Genomic DNA, 13,517 nt, shown 5'->3' with positions numbered 1-13,517 from the left:
ACACCCCCACCGGTCACACTCCATTTCACATCCCCTTTCATGGTCAAGGCCCTCCTGAGGCCTTGACCTTCGGCAGTGCCAACCTTCAGGTACCGAAAAACACCCAGCTAAATGTGCCCAAAATGGGACTCTATTTTTTCCACACATTTAACGTTAGCTACCGGGATTCTGCCATTTTCTGGTCTCAGGGAGGAACATCCCACTGAGGCCGCACTTATCTCATTTCCTACCCCTGATGAGCTCAGCTCACCCCACCCCGTCACACCACCTTTAGTGCAGGGCACTCAGGGCCCGATCCCTGGCACGGCTAATCTGGCACCTGGACATCTTGGCACTGCCAGCCTGGCACCCTGTCAGTCCCCAGGCAGGCTGGCAGTGTGATGCGACCATCAATTCACTCAAAGACACGAGGAGAAGTAAACCGTGGTTTTAATCAGCTTAGAACAGTGCCTGCCTGCGACCGGTACAATACTGTGAACCGCCCACAGGTCAACTGCTCTTTATACTTCCTTTCAAGGGGAGGAGCCATGGGCGGAGCCCGTACATGCCCCAACATATCCCCCTGTGGGTGAAGCCGCACAATGGCCCATAGGTGGAGCCCACAGGGTCAACAACATAACACAGCTGTAACACAATGGCAGAACATGATACTAATACACTGGTGAATTACTAATACTATACATTCACCACACAGTGTAACCCGGGCACCTCGAGTATGCCAGTAGAAGTGTCAGGGTATCACCCTGCCCAGAGCCCGACCACCCGGGGGGCCTCCAATGGTCTGAGAGACCCCCAGGTACCGTAATGCCTGGAGCACCTTTGTGTGGACCAGTGCTAAATGGTGCCATGGCGAGGTCTCCGCGATGAGGCCGTTAGTTCCCAGGCCTTGGGACAACACAATGTAAACATATTGAAATAAGTCTAATGACTCACTTAAATATGGTAATCTCGTTAGATCTCACATGGCGTTCCGAGCGTTGCAAATTTTGTGGGGGGTCTCTCGCAAGATTAAACGGCCATGTTGCATCACCATGTCGGGCGTAACGAGGCCATTACAACATTTCCCTAACTTCAGTTCAGGTTTACAACCCTAATTTCATTTTATAAAATGTTATCCTAACATTCGCTCTGTCTTTCAGATGCTGCTTTTTTAAAAAGAAAAACCTCTGGCAAGCAAATGCATCAGGAAGAAAGGAAGGCTGGTTTGAATCTTTAACTCTCAGTCCTAAAAATAATGCAAGATCCAAAGTGGTTACGCTCGCTGGCTAAAAACAAGCGTCCTATAAATTCCCTGACGGTTCAATGGATCACCAGGGACGGTATTGTTCAGGGAGAGATAGAAATCTATTTGGGATTTAGGTGGGAGTATCTATATTTGGACAACAGCTGCATGACTTTCCTCTAAAGGAAACTATTTGTCAAAACAAAGCACAGTATTCTACAACAGACAGCACAGGGTGTGTCTGTAGATATGAGTACACAAAGTGAGTGTACATGTCAGTGTATATTAGTGTATATTTGTATGTGTACGTAAGTGAGTGCATCTGGGAAAATGTGTGGGAGTGCATTGGGATATGTATGTGTGGGGAGAATGCATATGTGAGAGGGATATATCTAAGTGGCAGGAACGGAGAATCCTGTTGCAGCGACGCCATGCGGCCGAGGAACACACAACTGGGGAGGCGGAGAATACTAAGTGCGGGTATTTGTCAGGGGATGTATGTGCGTGGCCGGGGGTATTTGTCAGTGTGTGTGAGAGACAGGAGGGTGAATTCTCTGCCTCCCCAGCTGTGTCATCCTCGGCCGCATGGCATCGCTGCAACAGGATTCTCCGTTCCTGCCACTAGTCAATGGGATTTCCCATTGTAGGCACCCTATGGCACCGTGGGTGGGGCTGCACTGCCGGCAGAACAGAGAATCCCGCTGGCGGAAAATTCACCCCTGTGTGTGCGTGTGTGAGGGTGAATATGAGGGACAATGTGTATCGGTATATGTCTGAGGTTGTTTGTATGTGAGGGACAGTGTGTGTTTGAGTGCCTGTGTGTGAGGGTATATGTGAAGGGAAGGGTGTGTTTGTGTGGGTGTTTGAGGGACAGTGTGTGGGTGCGTGAGTGTGTGAGTATGTGTATGTGAGGGATAGTGTCTGAGTGTGTGTATATGAGGGATAGTGTGTGTGTGTGTGAGAGAGAGATATTAACTCTTTAGCCTTCTAAAACAAACTGATTCCAGCAGAACTGGAATGCTGCCTTCTCTCTCACTAGCAATTTGCAACTGCAATCAAATTAGCTAAACTAAAACTTAAAATCTTCTCTACCTCACAAGGCCCTTGATAATCAACCACTGCTGGTTTATTTACTCTTCACATCATAGCCCTCTCTAAGCACAATAGAAACACAGTTGGAACGTAACCAACCCCACACATACAAACACCTTTGTCCAGCATGAATCTAACTATAAGTTTTACTCTTCTGGGCACAAAAACATTAAATTAAACCCATTTAAAACAATACCTTATGTCTAATGTTTACCAATACAAATATAAATCTCTTAAAACTATCTTTATTTTCCAAACAACAGACAGGATGTGTAAGGTGTGCGATAGTGTTTGTGGGCGTGTGTAAGGGAGAGTGCGTGTGAGAAGGGAGTGTGAGACAGTGTGTGAGAGGGGAGTGTGAGACAGTGTGCGAGACAGGGGATGTGAGACAGTGTGTGAGAGGGAGGATGTGACACAGTGTGTGAGAGAGATGTGAGACAGTGTGTGAGAGGGGGGATGTGACACAGTGTGTGAGAGAGGAGATGTGAGACAGTGTGAGACAGGGGATGTGAGACAGTGTGTGAGAGGGGGGATGTGACACAGTGTGTGAGAGAGGAGATGTGAGACAGGGGATGTGAGACAGTGTGTTTGAGGGGATGTGAGACAGACACTGTGTGTGAGAGAGGGGATGTGAGACAGACAGTGTGTGAGAGAGGGGATGTGAGACAGTGTGTGAGAGAGGGTGTGTGAGACAGACAGTGTGTGTGAGAGAGGGGATGTGAGTCAGACAGTGTGTGATAGAGGGTGTGTGAGACAGACAGTGTGTGTGAGAGAGAGGGTGTGTGAGACAGACAGTGTGTGTGGGAGAGGGTGTGTGAGACAGACAGTGTGTGAGAGAGGGTGTGTGAGACAGACAGTGTGTGTGAGAGAGGGTGTGTGAGACAGACAGTTTGTGTGAGACAGACAGTGTGTGTGAGAGAGGGTGTGTGAGACAGTGTGTGTGAGAGAGGGTGTGTGAGACAGACAGTGTGTGAGAGAGAGGGTGTGTGAGACAGACAGTGTGTGTGGGAGAGGGTGTGTGAGACAGACAGTGTGTGTGGGAGAGGGTGTGTGAGACAGACAGTGTGTGTGAGAGAGGGTGTGTGAGACAGACAGTGTGTGAGAGAGAGGGTGTGAGAGACAGACAGTGTGTGTGAGAGGGGGGATGTGAGACAGACCGTGTGTGTGAGAGGGTGTGTGAGACAGACAGTGTGTGTGAGAGGGGATATGTGAGACAGACAGTGTGTGTGAGAGAGGGTGTGTGAGACAGACAGTGTGTGAGAGAGAGGGCGTGTGAGACAGACAGTGTGTGAGAGAGGGGATGTGAGACAGACAGTGTGTGTGTGAGAGAGGGTGTGTGAGACAGACAGTGTGTGTGAGAGAGGGTGTGTGAGACAGTGTGTGTGAGAGGGTGTGTGAGACAGACAGTGTGTGTGAGAGAGGGTGTGAGCGACAGACAGTATGTGAGAGGGTGTGTGAGACAGACAGTGTGTGAGAGAGGGTGTGTGAGACAGACAGTGTGTGAGAGAGGGTGTGTGAGACAGAGAGTGTGTGAGAGAGAGGGTGTGTGAGACAGACAGTGTGTGAGAGAGGGTGTGTGAGACAGACAGTGTGTGTGAGAGGGGGGATGTGAGACAGGCAGTGTGTGAGAGAGGGTGTGTGAGACAGACAGTGTGTGTGAGAGGGGATGTGTGAGACAGACAGTGTGTGTGAGAGAGGAGATGTGAGACAGTGTATGAGAGAGAGGGTGTGTGAGACAGACAGTGTGTGGGAGAGAGGGTGTGTGAGACAGACAGTGTGTGTGAGAGAGGGTGTGTGAGACAGACAGTGTGTGTGAGAGAGGGTGTGTGAGACAGACAGTGTGTGTGAGAGGGGATGTGAGACAGACAGTGTGTGAGAGAGAGGGTGTGTGAGACAGACAGTGTGTGTGAGAGAGGGTGTGTGAGACAGACAGTGTGTGTGAGAGAGGGTGTGTGAGCAGACAGTGTGTGAGAGAGAGGTTGTGTGAGACAGACAGTGTGTGTAAGAGGGGATGTGAGACAGTGTGTGTGTGAGAGGGTGTGTGAGACAGACAGTGTGTGTGAGAGGGGGGATGTGAGACAGACAGTGTGTGAGAGAGAGGGTGTGTGAGACAGACAGTGTGTGAGAGAGAGGGTGTGTGAGACAGACAGTGTGTGTAAGAGGGGATGTGAGACAGTGTGTGTGTGAGAGGGTGTGTGAGACAGACAGTGTGTGTGAGAGGGGGGATGTGAGACAGACAGTGTGTGTGAGAGGGGGGGATGTGAGACAGACAGTGTGTGTGAGAGAGGGTGTGTGAGACAGACAGTGTGTGTGAGAGAGGGTGTGTGAGACAGACAGTGTGTGTGAGAGGGGGGATGTGAGACAGACAGTGTGTGTGAGAGGGAGGATGTGAGACAGACAGTGTGTGTGAGAGAGGGTGTGTGAGACAGACAGTGTGTGTGAGAGAGGGTGTGTGAGACAGACAGTGTGTGTGAGAGGGGGGATGTGAGACAGACAGTGTGTGTGAGAGAGGGTGTGTGAGACAGACAGTGTGTGTGAGAGAGGGTGTGTGAGACAGACAGTGTGTGTGAGAGAGGGTGTGTGAGACAGACAGTGTGTGTGAGAGGGGGGATGTGAGACAGACAGTGTGTGTGTGAGAGAGGGTGTGTGAGACAGACAGTGTGTGTGAGAGGGGATGTGAGACAGACAGTGTGTGTGAGAGAGAGGGTGTGTGAGAGACAGTGTGTGTGAGAGGGGGGATGTGAGACAGACAGTGTGTGTGAGAGAGGGTGTGTGAGACAGACAGTGTGTGTGAGAGGGGGGATGTGAGACAGACAGTGTGTGTGTGTGAGGGTGTGTGAGACAGTGTGTGTGAGAGAGGGTGTGTGAGACAGACAGTGTGTGTGAGAGAGGATGTGAGACAGTGTGTTTGAGGGGATGTGAGACAGACAGTGTGTGTGAGAGAGAGGGTGTGTGAGACAGACAGTGTGTGTGAGAGAGGGTGTGTGAGACAGACAGTGTGTGTGAGAGGGGATGTGAGACAGACAGTGTGTGAGAGAGAGGGTGTGTGAGACAGACAGTGTGTGTGAGAGGGGATGTGAGACAGTGTGTGTGTGAGAGGGTGTGTGAGACAGACAGTGTGTGTGAGAGAGGGTGTGTGAGACAGACAGTGTGTGTGAGAGGGGATGTGAGACAGACAGTGTGTGTGAGAGAGAGGGTGTGTGAGACAGACAGTGTGTGTGAGAGAGGGTGTGTGAGACAGACAGTGTATGTGAGAGGGGATGTGAGACAGACAGTGTGTGTGAGAGAGGGTGTGTGAGACAGACAGTGTGTGTGAGAGGGGATGTGAGACAGACAGTGTGTGTGAGAGGGTGTGTGAGACAGACAGTGTGTGTGAGAGGGGGGATGTGAGACAGTGTGTGTGAGAGGGGATGTGAGACAGAGTGTGTGTGAGAGAGGGTGTGTGAGACAGACAATGTGTGTGAGAGAGTGTGTGTGAGACAGACAGTGTGTGAGAGAGGGTGTGTGAGACAGTGTGTGAGAGGGGGTGTGAGACAGACAGTGTGTGAGAGGGGGGATGTGAGACAGACAGTGTGTGAGAGAGAGGGTGTGTGAGACAGACAGTGTGTGTGAGAGGGGCTGTGAGACAGACAGTGTGTGAGAGGGTGTGTGTGAGACAGACAGTGTGTGTGAGAGAGGGTGTGTGAGACAGTGTGTGAGAGGGGGTGAGGCACACCGTGTGTGAGACAGTGTGTGAGAGGGGATGTGAGACAGACAGTGTGTGTGAGAGGGGGTGTGAGACAGACATTGTGTGGGGGGGGGGTGTGACACAGTGTGTGAGAGGGGGTGAGGCACACCGTGTGTGAGACAGTGTGTGAGAGGGGGTGTGAGACAGACAGTGTGTGTGAGAGGGGGTGTGAGACAGACATTGTGTGAGTGGGGAGGGGGGGGGGTGAGACTGCGATAGAGGGGGGTAAGACAGACAGTGTGTGTGAGACAGACAGAATGTGTGTTATTGAGCTGACTCCATTTTCCAGTTAACATCACATCTCCGATTTCTTGCTGGTGAGATTGCTGCCAGATTGGAACAGCTCTGTTTATTATACAGTGTAACCCATCCAAATCCGTCCTTCCACTCACATTATTTAATAAAGACTTGGAAAATGTGAAAGGCACTCTGAACACCGACATTATAAATAATCGTGCGTTTTATTGAAGTAATTGTCAGAGACAGAAAGTTGCTACTCTTTACACCAACGTATTTCCAAAACCGTGTAGGTAAGACAACAGAAAACTTTAAAATGTCCTGTTGGAAACAAAAAGCAAGGTCAAATCTGATTCATTTAAAGTGCAATTTTACCAGAAATACTAAACGTTTGTGAAAATTCGGCGCAGTTGGTAAGAGATTTAAAAAAAGGAATAATCGTTAAAATAACATATTTAAATTCGATTGAAGAAAGAATAACCAAGTTCAGCTCAGTTCTCGTTGCAGAGAGAGCTATTTATACAGAATCCTTTTGAAGTTTATAAATATAATTCTCCCTCTGTTGCAAAACTCGATTTCTGTGAGTAAATAAATCTCCCTGTCCCGCACTAAACTCTTATCAATGACTGACAGCGAGGGTCTAAAACGCTGCCAATATAGAAAGAGGGCGGTGCTTGCGGCAGGACTCCCAGCTCCGTATAAAAAGATGGGCATTGTCTTTGATCACAACCACTGCATTTTTCTGCAGCCCGGCACGTTTTGAAAGGGTTCAGTTCAAGTTCTGGAGCAGGAACCGCGGGGAAGTTAGGGGCAGGCATGCCTGAACCAGCTAAGAAAGCAGGTAAGGTTGAGATATGGGGAAATGCACAGAACCTTCTGCCGAGATGCACCAACTCCTGTATTAATTAAGGCTTTGGCATTTTTTCAGAGTAACATTTCATATTGCAACATGTGTAGCCCGGGTGTACTGTGCAGAAGACATCACTTTCTCAGCCCAGGGTTTCGTTAAGTGCTGCTAATATCCAAACGGGTCAATCTTTTGAGAAACGGAGGCTTCCTCAGATTTTCTAGCAGAATGCAGGACTAGATTGTGAGCCATTTCAGTTTCCAGGACCCAGTGCTCTCCGGAGTTATCAACCTGCAATGTTAACCCGATTGCCCAGACTTACCTGCTGTGTGAGAGCACTGATAGAGCAGCTCCACTCCAATCCATCCTCTCCCCCTGTCACTCACTCACTCTCTTCACGTTTGCTCCACTGCCTCAGTAATAGGGAAATCGCCGGGTGAGGTTTAGTGAAAGAATCTTAAACCCCAAAGATATTTCTCAGTGCAGACTCCCTGAGGGATCGGAAAACACCGTATTTTGCTGAAAGCTGAAGCCGCTGACATTCCCTGCGAGGAAGTTGGGAGGAGCAGGAAGAAGCTGAACAGAAAGGCAGGGGAGGGACAGGGGACATTGGGTGGTTTTTCTCCTACCCAGCCTCCGCTAATGTGTTCACTGCTTTCCTTTCCTGCCGATATTTCCAGCCTTTCCTCCTTTGCTTCACATCCCCCCCCCCCCCCCCCCCCCCCCCCGCCCCGCCCCGCGCGAAAAGCCAGGAATTTAAATCTGCCTGAATGTGAGTCCAAACTGGCTGCAAGAATCAATATGCATCGTGACTGAGCATAGGGGCAAAACTAACCCCTGAGCCAGGAACTACTGGAGTACAAAACCCAGGGCAATACTGAGGGAGTGCTGCACTGTCAGAGGGGCAATACTGAGGGAGTGCTGCACTGTCAGAGAATCAGTACTGAGGGAGTACTGCACTGTCAGAGGGTCAGTACTGAGGGAGTGCTGCACTCTCAGAGGGTCAGTACTGAGGGAGTACTGCACTGTCAGAGGGTCAGTACTGAGAGAGTGCTGCACTGTCAGAGAATCAGTACTGAGGGAGTGCTGCACTGTCAGAGGGGCAGTACTGAGGGAGTGCTGCACTGTCAGAGGGTCAGTACTGAGGGAGTGCTGCACTGTCAGAGGGGCAGTACTGAGGGAGTGCTGCACTGTCAGAGAATCATAGATACATACATAGAATTTACAGTGCAGAAGGAGGCCATTCAGCCCATCGAGTCTGCACCGGCTCTTGGAAAGAGCACCCCACCCTAGTCCACACCTCTACCCTATCCCCACAACCCAGCAACCCCACCCAGCACTAAGGGCAATTTTGGACACTAAGGGCAATTTAGCATGGCCAATCCACCTAACCTGCACATCTTTGGACTGTGGGAGGAAACCGGAGCACCCGGAGGAAACCCACGCAGACACGGGGAGAACGTGCAAACTCCGCACAGACAGTGACCCAGCGGGGAATCGAACCTGGGACCCTGGAGCTGTGAAGCAATTGTGCTAACCACCATGCTACCGTGCTGCCCTGTCAGTACTGAGGGAGTGCTGCACTGTCAGAGGGTCAGTACTGAGGGGGTGCTGCACTGTTAGAGGGTCAGTACTGAGGGAGTGCTGCACTGTCAGAGAATCAGTACTGAGGGAGTGCTGCACTGTCAGAGGGTCAGTACTGAGGGGGTGCTGCACTGTTAGAGGGTCAGTACTGAGGGAGTGCTGCACTGTCAGAGGGTCAGTACTGAGGGAGTGCTGCACTGTCAAAGGGTCAGTACTGAGGGGTTGCTGCACTGTTAGAGGGTCAGTACTGAGGGAGTGCTGCACTATCAGAGAATCAGCACTGAGGGAGCGATGCATTGTCAGAGGGGCAGTACTGAGGGAGGACTGCATTGTCAGAGAATCAGTACTGAGGGCGTGCTGCACTGTCAGAGGGTCAGTACTGAGGGAGTGCTGCACTGTCAGAGGGTCAGTACTGAGGGAGTGCTGTACTGTCAGGATCAGTACTGAGGGAGTGCTGCTCTGTCAGAGGGGCAGTACTGAGGGAGTACTGCACTGTCAGAGGGGCAGTACTGAGGGAGTACTGCACTGTCAGATGGTCAGTACTGAGGGAGTGCTGCACTGTCAGAGGGTCAGTACTGAGGGAGTGCTGCACTGTCAGGATCAGTACTGAGGGAGTGTTGCGCTGTCAGAGGGGCAGTACTGAGGGAGTGCTGCACTGTCAGAGGGTCAGTACTGAGGGAGTGCTGCACTGTCAGATGGTCAGTACTGAGGGAATGTTGCGCTGTCAGAGGGGCAGTACTGAGGGAGTACTGCACTGTCAGAGGGTCAGTACTGAGGGAGTGTTGCGCTGTCAGAGGGTCAGTACTGAGGGAGTACTGCACTGTCAGAGGGTCAGTACTGAGGGAGTGTTGCGCTGTCAGAGGGGCAGGTCTGAGGGAGTACTGCACTGTCAGAGGGTCAGTATTGAGGAAGTCCTGCATTGTTGGATGAATTGTCTTTTGCCTCAGACTAACACAAGGCCTGTAATAAAATATCCCATGGCACTATTTCAGAGAGCAGGGTGTTTTCCCTCGTGCCTTGACCAATATTTATCCTTCAATCAACATCACTAAAATCAGATTACCTGGCCATTAGTATTCCTGGGAGTTTGCTGTGTTTTTTACATTACACAGAGACTTTTACAAAGTACCTCAATGGAAGTAAAGCGCATTGAGCAAAATCTTCCTATCTTTCTCCCTCTATCTTCCCATCTCTTCTACATTCTTGAAACATTTTAAAGGATGGGGTAGGTCACAGCTGTGCCTGGCAGACAGAGTCCCTGCTTCTCGTGGTTATAAATATGAGAACGCTGTCAATTTGGAAGCTTTTTTTTGCGAATCCAATTTTAGTAGAGTGATTCGGATTGGATTACGTGCCCTCTGTTACTTGTCAGCACTCCGTGTTGAGTAGTGACAGACTAGTGTACGTTGACCGGCTGCTGCCTGTCACTATGACCCTGCCCGTTGACAGCTTTTCAGGACAAGTGAAATCCCACAGTGACCTTTCAATCCCAACTGCATCAGGGACAGAGTGTAAAGATAAACTGCAGAAGGTAATCTGGGAGTGAATCTCCCTAAGAGAGGGCATTCTCTTACCACCTCTGTTGGGTGTCAGCAATGGCTCTCTGAGGACTGCTCTTGAATCAGAGATTTTGATCACAAAGTGCACACTGACATTCCTAGTGCAATACTGAGGGAATGCTGCACTGGCGGAGGGACAATCTTTCAGATGAGGTGGTAAACGGGGGAGGGGGGGTCACTGTTTACACTCTCAGATGGATGTAAAGTATTTCACGGCACTGATTTAAAGAAGAGTAACAAGTTTTCCCTTGTGTTCTCGGTCAATATTTATCCCACAGCTAACATCACTGAAAACAGGTTATCTGGTCATTAGTATATTGCTGTTTATGGGAGCTTCCTGTGAAAGAATTGGCTGCTACATTCCTACATTACAATAGTATCTACATTTCAGAAAGTACTTCATTCGACATAAAGTGCTATGGGTTGTCTTGAGGGGTTGTGAAAGGTGCTATGTAAATGCAAACTCCTTCAATTTTCTTTCCATTTATTTCTCAATGGCAATATGAGCTCTTTGAAAAATACATCTCTGCTGCACTAGATTCAGAAAGGAGGGTTAAACTGTGTATTCTTTTGAATGGAATGAAAGACATTCTAATACAGGAATGTTGAAAGTGCCCGAGAGCAATTGACTGTGTGGAGGGTTACAGTGTCAATGGTGGAGAGAATCTGTATTGTTGATATTACCTGTTGGGGTGGTAAAGTTAGCTTCCTCCTCACATACAGTCCACACTATCCCACCCCAATAATAGCATCACAAACTCCTCCCCTCTCCTGTTTGGGAGACTGTGTCTTAAGGTGACATTAGCGAATCCTTCAAATACAAGTCACGGTTTATCTGCTTGATGTACTGCATAATGTGTGTGATCCAGATTAGCAGATAAGTGCCCCAGTTTTAACTCTGGGCAGGAGGGTCGTGAGGTTGTATTGGAAACTTGTTTGCTATCCAAGAAATGAGGTTTGGGTAGGGATGCCAGCAACCCAGGGATACTCTGGAGTCTCCTGTATACTGCTAAAAGCAAAGCCCACATGAAAGGTCATAGGGTCATGACATATGAACATGCAAATTAAGAGCACCTCAAGCCATGGCTGTCTCATGGGATGGGTGGTGAGGTGATGGTGGGGTGTCTCGGAAGGAGGTGGGGGATGTTGTGCTTTTATAATGATATAAATGCACCAATCACTCATAAAGGATTGGGTAAACAGTTGTAGGTTCATTTATTAAGACTAGGCACATGTGAACAAATATACATGGACAAAAAGCCTCTGGGAGCTGCAGAGCTGTGCATCTGTGCTCTGCTGAAAGGCAAAAGTGAAACTAAAACTGTATCACCTGACACACCTTCTAGTGATGTCATGCTGCAATTGCTTAAAGGCATTTTGTAAAAGGGGAGGCAGTGGAGTAGGGAAGGGGGTTCAGCGAAAGTCACTGCACCATCTTGGGTGGAGCATTTATGTTCTTCCTAGCCCAACGAGGCAATTACTTAAATTAAACAAAAAGTCCCTTATCTGTTCTAGCCCGGGTTCAACTTCCCTGTGACTTAGCAGCCTCAACGGTGAACCCATTAGTTAAAATTTCAGTTGGGGTCCCAATTAAATCATCAGGCCCCAACATACATACCCCGTGGGGTTAGGATGGATACCCTCCGCTGTTTGCTCAGTAGAGCAGCTTCTATAGTGTTCAATTGTTCTGTGCTTGATTACCTTAGTCTGGCAATGACCGATGGTCACTGTGCTTAATTGGTTAAGCCTGGGTGTTGACTCTGAGAAAGGTAAACATACACCAGAGAGGGAGCCGGAAGCTTCTAGAAACGTGAGAGGGTAGACATTTTGAAACATTGTTTAAAAACCGTTGTAAATAAAGTTGCTGCATACTTAGAACCTGCATTTCTCTGAGGAAAACCAAATATATAAAATATACAACGGATTCAATTGCAGCACTTTGAGTTGCTGGGTCCTTTCTGCAGGGTAATTTTAACTGCTGAGTGGGTTAAAATCCCCTTTTTTGATTCAGAAATTAAAGAAGCCATTCCACACTCTCTTAGTTGGGGAGGTTAGCCCAGGGGTCAGAGATGGGCCGCAGTACTTCAGCATTGATTCTCTCCCTGTGAGTTCTTCTTCAAGGAACTATGATGTTACCCCTTGATGCACTATCAATTACGACGAGACGAGAGTAGAGAGTAATTAAGGCTTTATTAAGCAGAGATGTGTTGCCTCCTACAGCTGCTGCCGAAATGGCTGCAGCTCGGTGAGCACACACATTTATACTCCGCCTACTGGGCGGAGCCAGCAGGCAGGGATCTACCCCCGTACCTGTAGTACAGGAGCCTTACCGTATTACTTCTCATATGTGCAACATATACAAACAGTGGTGACTACCACACCCCTAAACCCTAACCCACATTATAAACCTGTTTTACTTCTCTATTTAAATAATTTACAATCCCCGTTCAATACTTTTGCGATGTTGATTTTTAAAATTATTCACCTTGTTTGGCATTACTGTACAATAATCCCATTTAAAAGTAGGGTAATAAAAATACAAAGAAGTGCCTGGGGTTCATTTCTAGAAGGGTAAAACATTGATTATACAACACTTGCAGCACTGTGGGCAGTTCTGCTCATCATACTAGGATGTCGAGGAGGAAGGTGCCATAAAATAAATTAAGAATTGTAACAGCTCTGAGAAGTTATAGGTCTCAGGGAAGACTGAACAGGATGAGGCTATTATTTCCAGAAGAGAGAGGGTTAAGGGATAATCTGATTGAGGTCTTTTAAAACTATGGAAGAGTGGCTGCAAATATAAGAGAGCACTAATAAATCTAGTCAGGAATTCAAGAGCAACTTCTTTACTCAGAGAGAGGTGAGAATGTGCAACATAGAAAATAGGAGCAGAAGGAGACCATTCAGCCCTTCGAGCCTGCTCTGCCATGCATTATGATCATGGCTGATCATCCAACTCAATAGCCTAATCCCTCTTTCCCCCATATCCTTTGATCCCCTTCACCCTAAGTGTTATTTCTAACTGCTTCTTAAAAACATACAATATCTTGGTCTCAAATACTTCTTGTGGTATCAAATTCCACAGGCTGGCCACTCTCTGGGTGAAGAAACTTCTCCTTATCTCTGTCCTAAATAGTCTACCCCGTACAGTCAGACTGTGACCCCTGGTTTTTGGCACACCAAACATTGGGAACATCCTTCTTGCATCCATCCTGTCTAGTACTGTTAGAACTTTATAGGTTTCTATGA

General features: G+C 48.5%; 1 protein-coding gene across 16 annotated transcripts in view; it reads left to right on the top strand.

The window, feature by feature from the left end:
* Positions 1-6,957: 6,957 nt before the first annotated feature.
* Positions 6,958-13,517, top strand: part of mybpc1 (myosin binding protein C1) — a 203,378-nt gene continuing 196,818 nt past the window's right edge. For all 16 annotated transcript variants that reach the window (XM_072484804.1, XM_072484802.1, XM_072484799.1 and 13 more), the window contains exon 1: positions 6,958-7,119. In XM_072484804.1, the coding sequence (XP_072340905.1) occupies positions 7,095-7,119 (25 nt within the window). In that variant the 5' untranslated portion in view covers positions 6,958-7,094. The remainder of the gene's footprint in view (positions 7,120-13,517) is intronic.

The sequence above is a fragment of the Scyliorhinus torazame genome, chromosome 19 (assembly GCF_047496885.1).
Source record: "Scyliorhinus torazame isolate Kashiwa2021f chromosome 19, sScyTor2.1, whole genome shotgun sequence".
NCBI classification, from domain to species: domain Eukaryota; kingdom Metazoa; phylum Chordata; class Chondrichthyes; order Carcharhiniformes; family Scyliorhinidae; genus Scyliorhinus; species Scyliorhinus torazame.
This window is presented reverse-complemented; position numbering and strand designations above follow the sequence as displayed.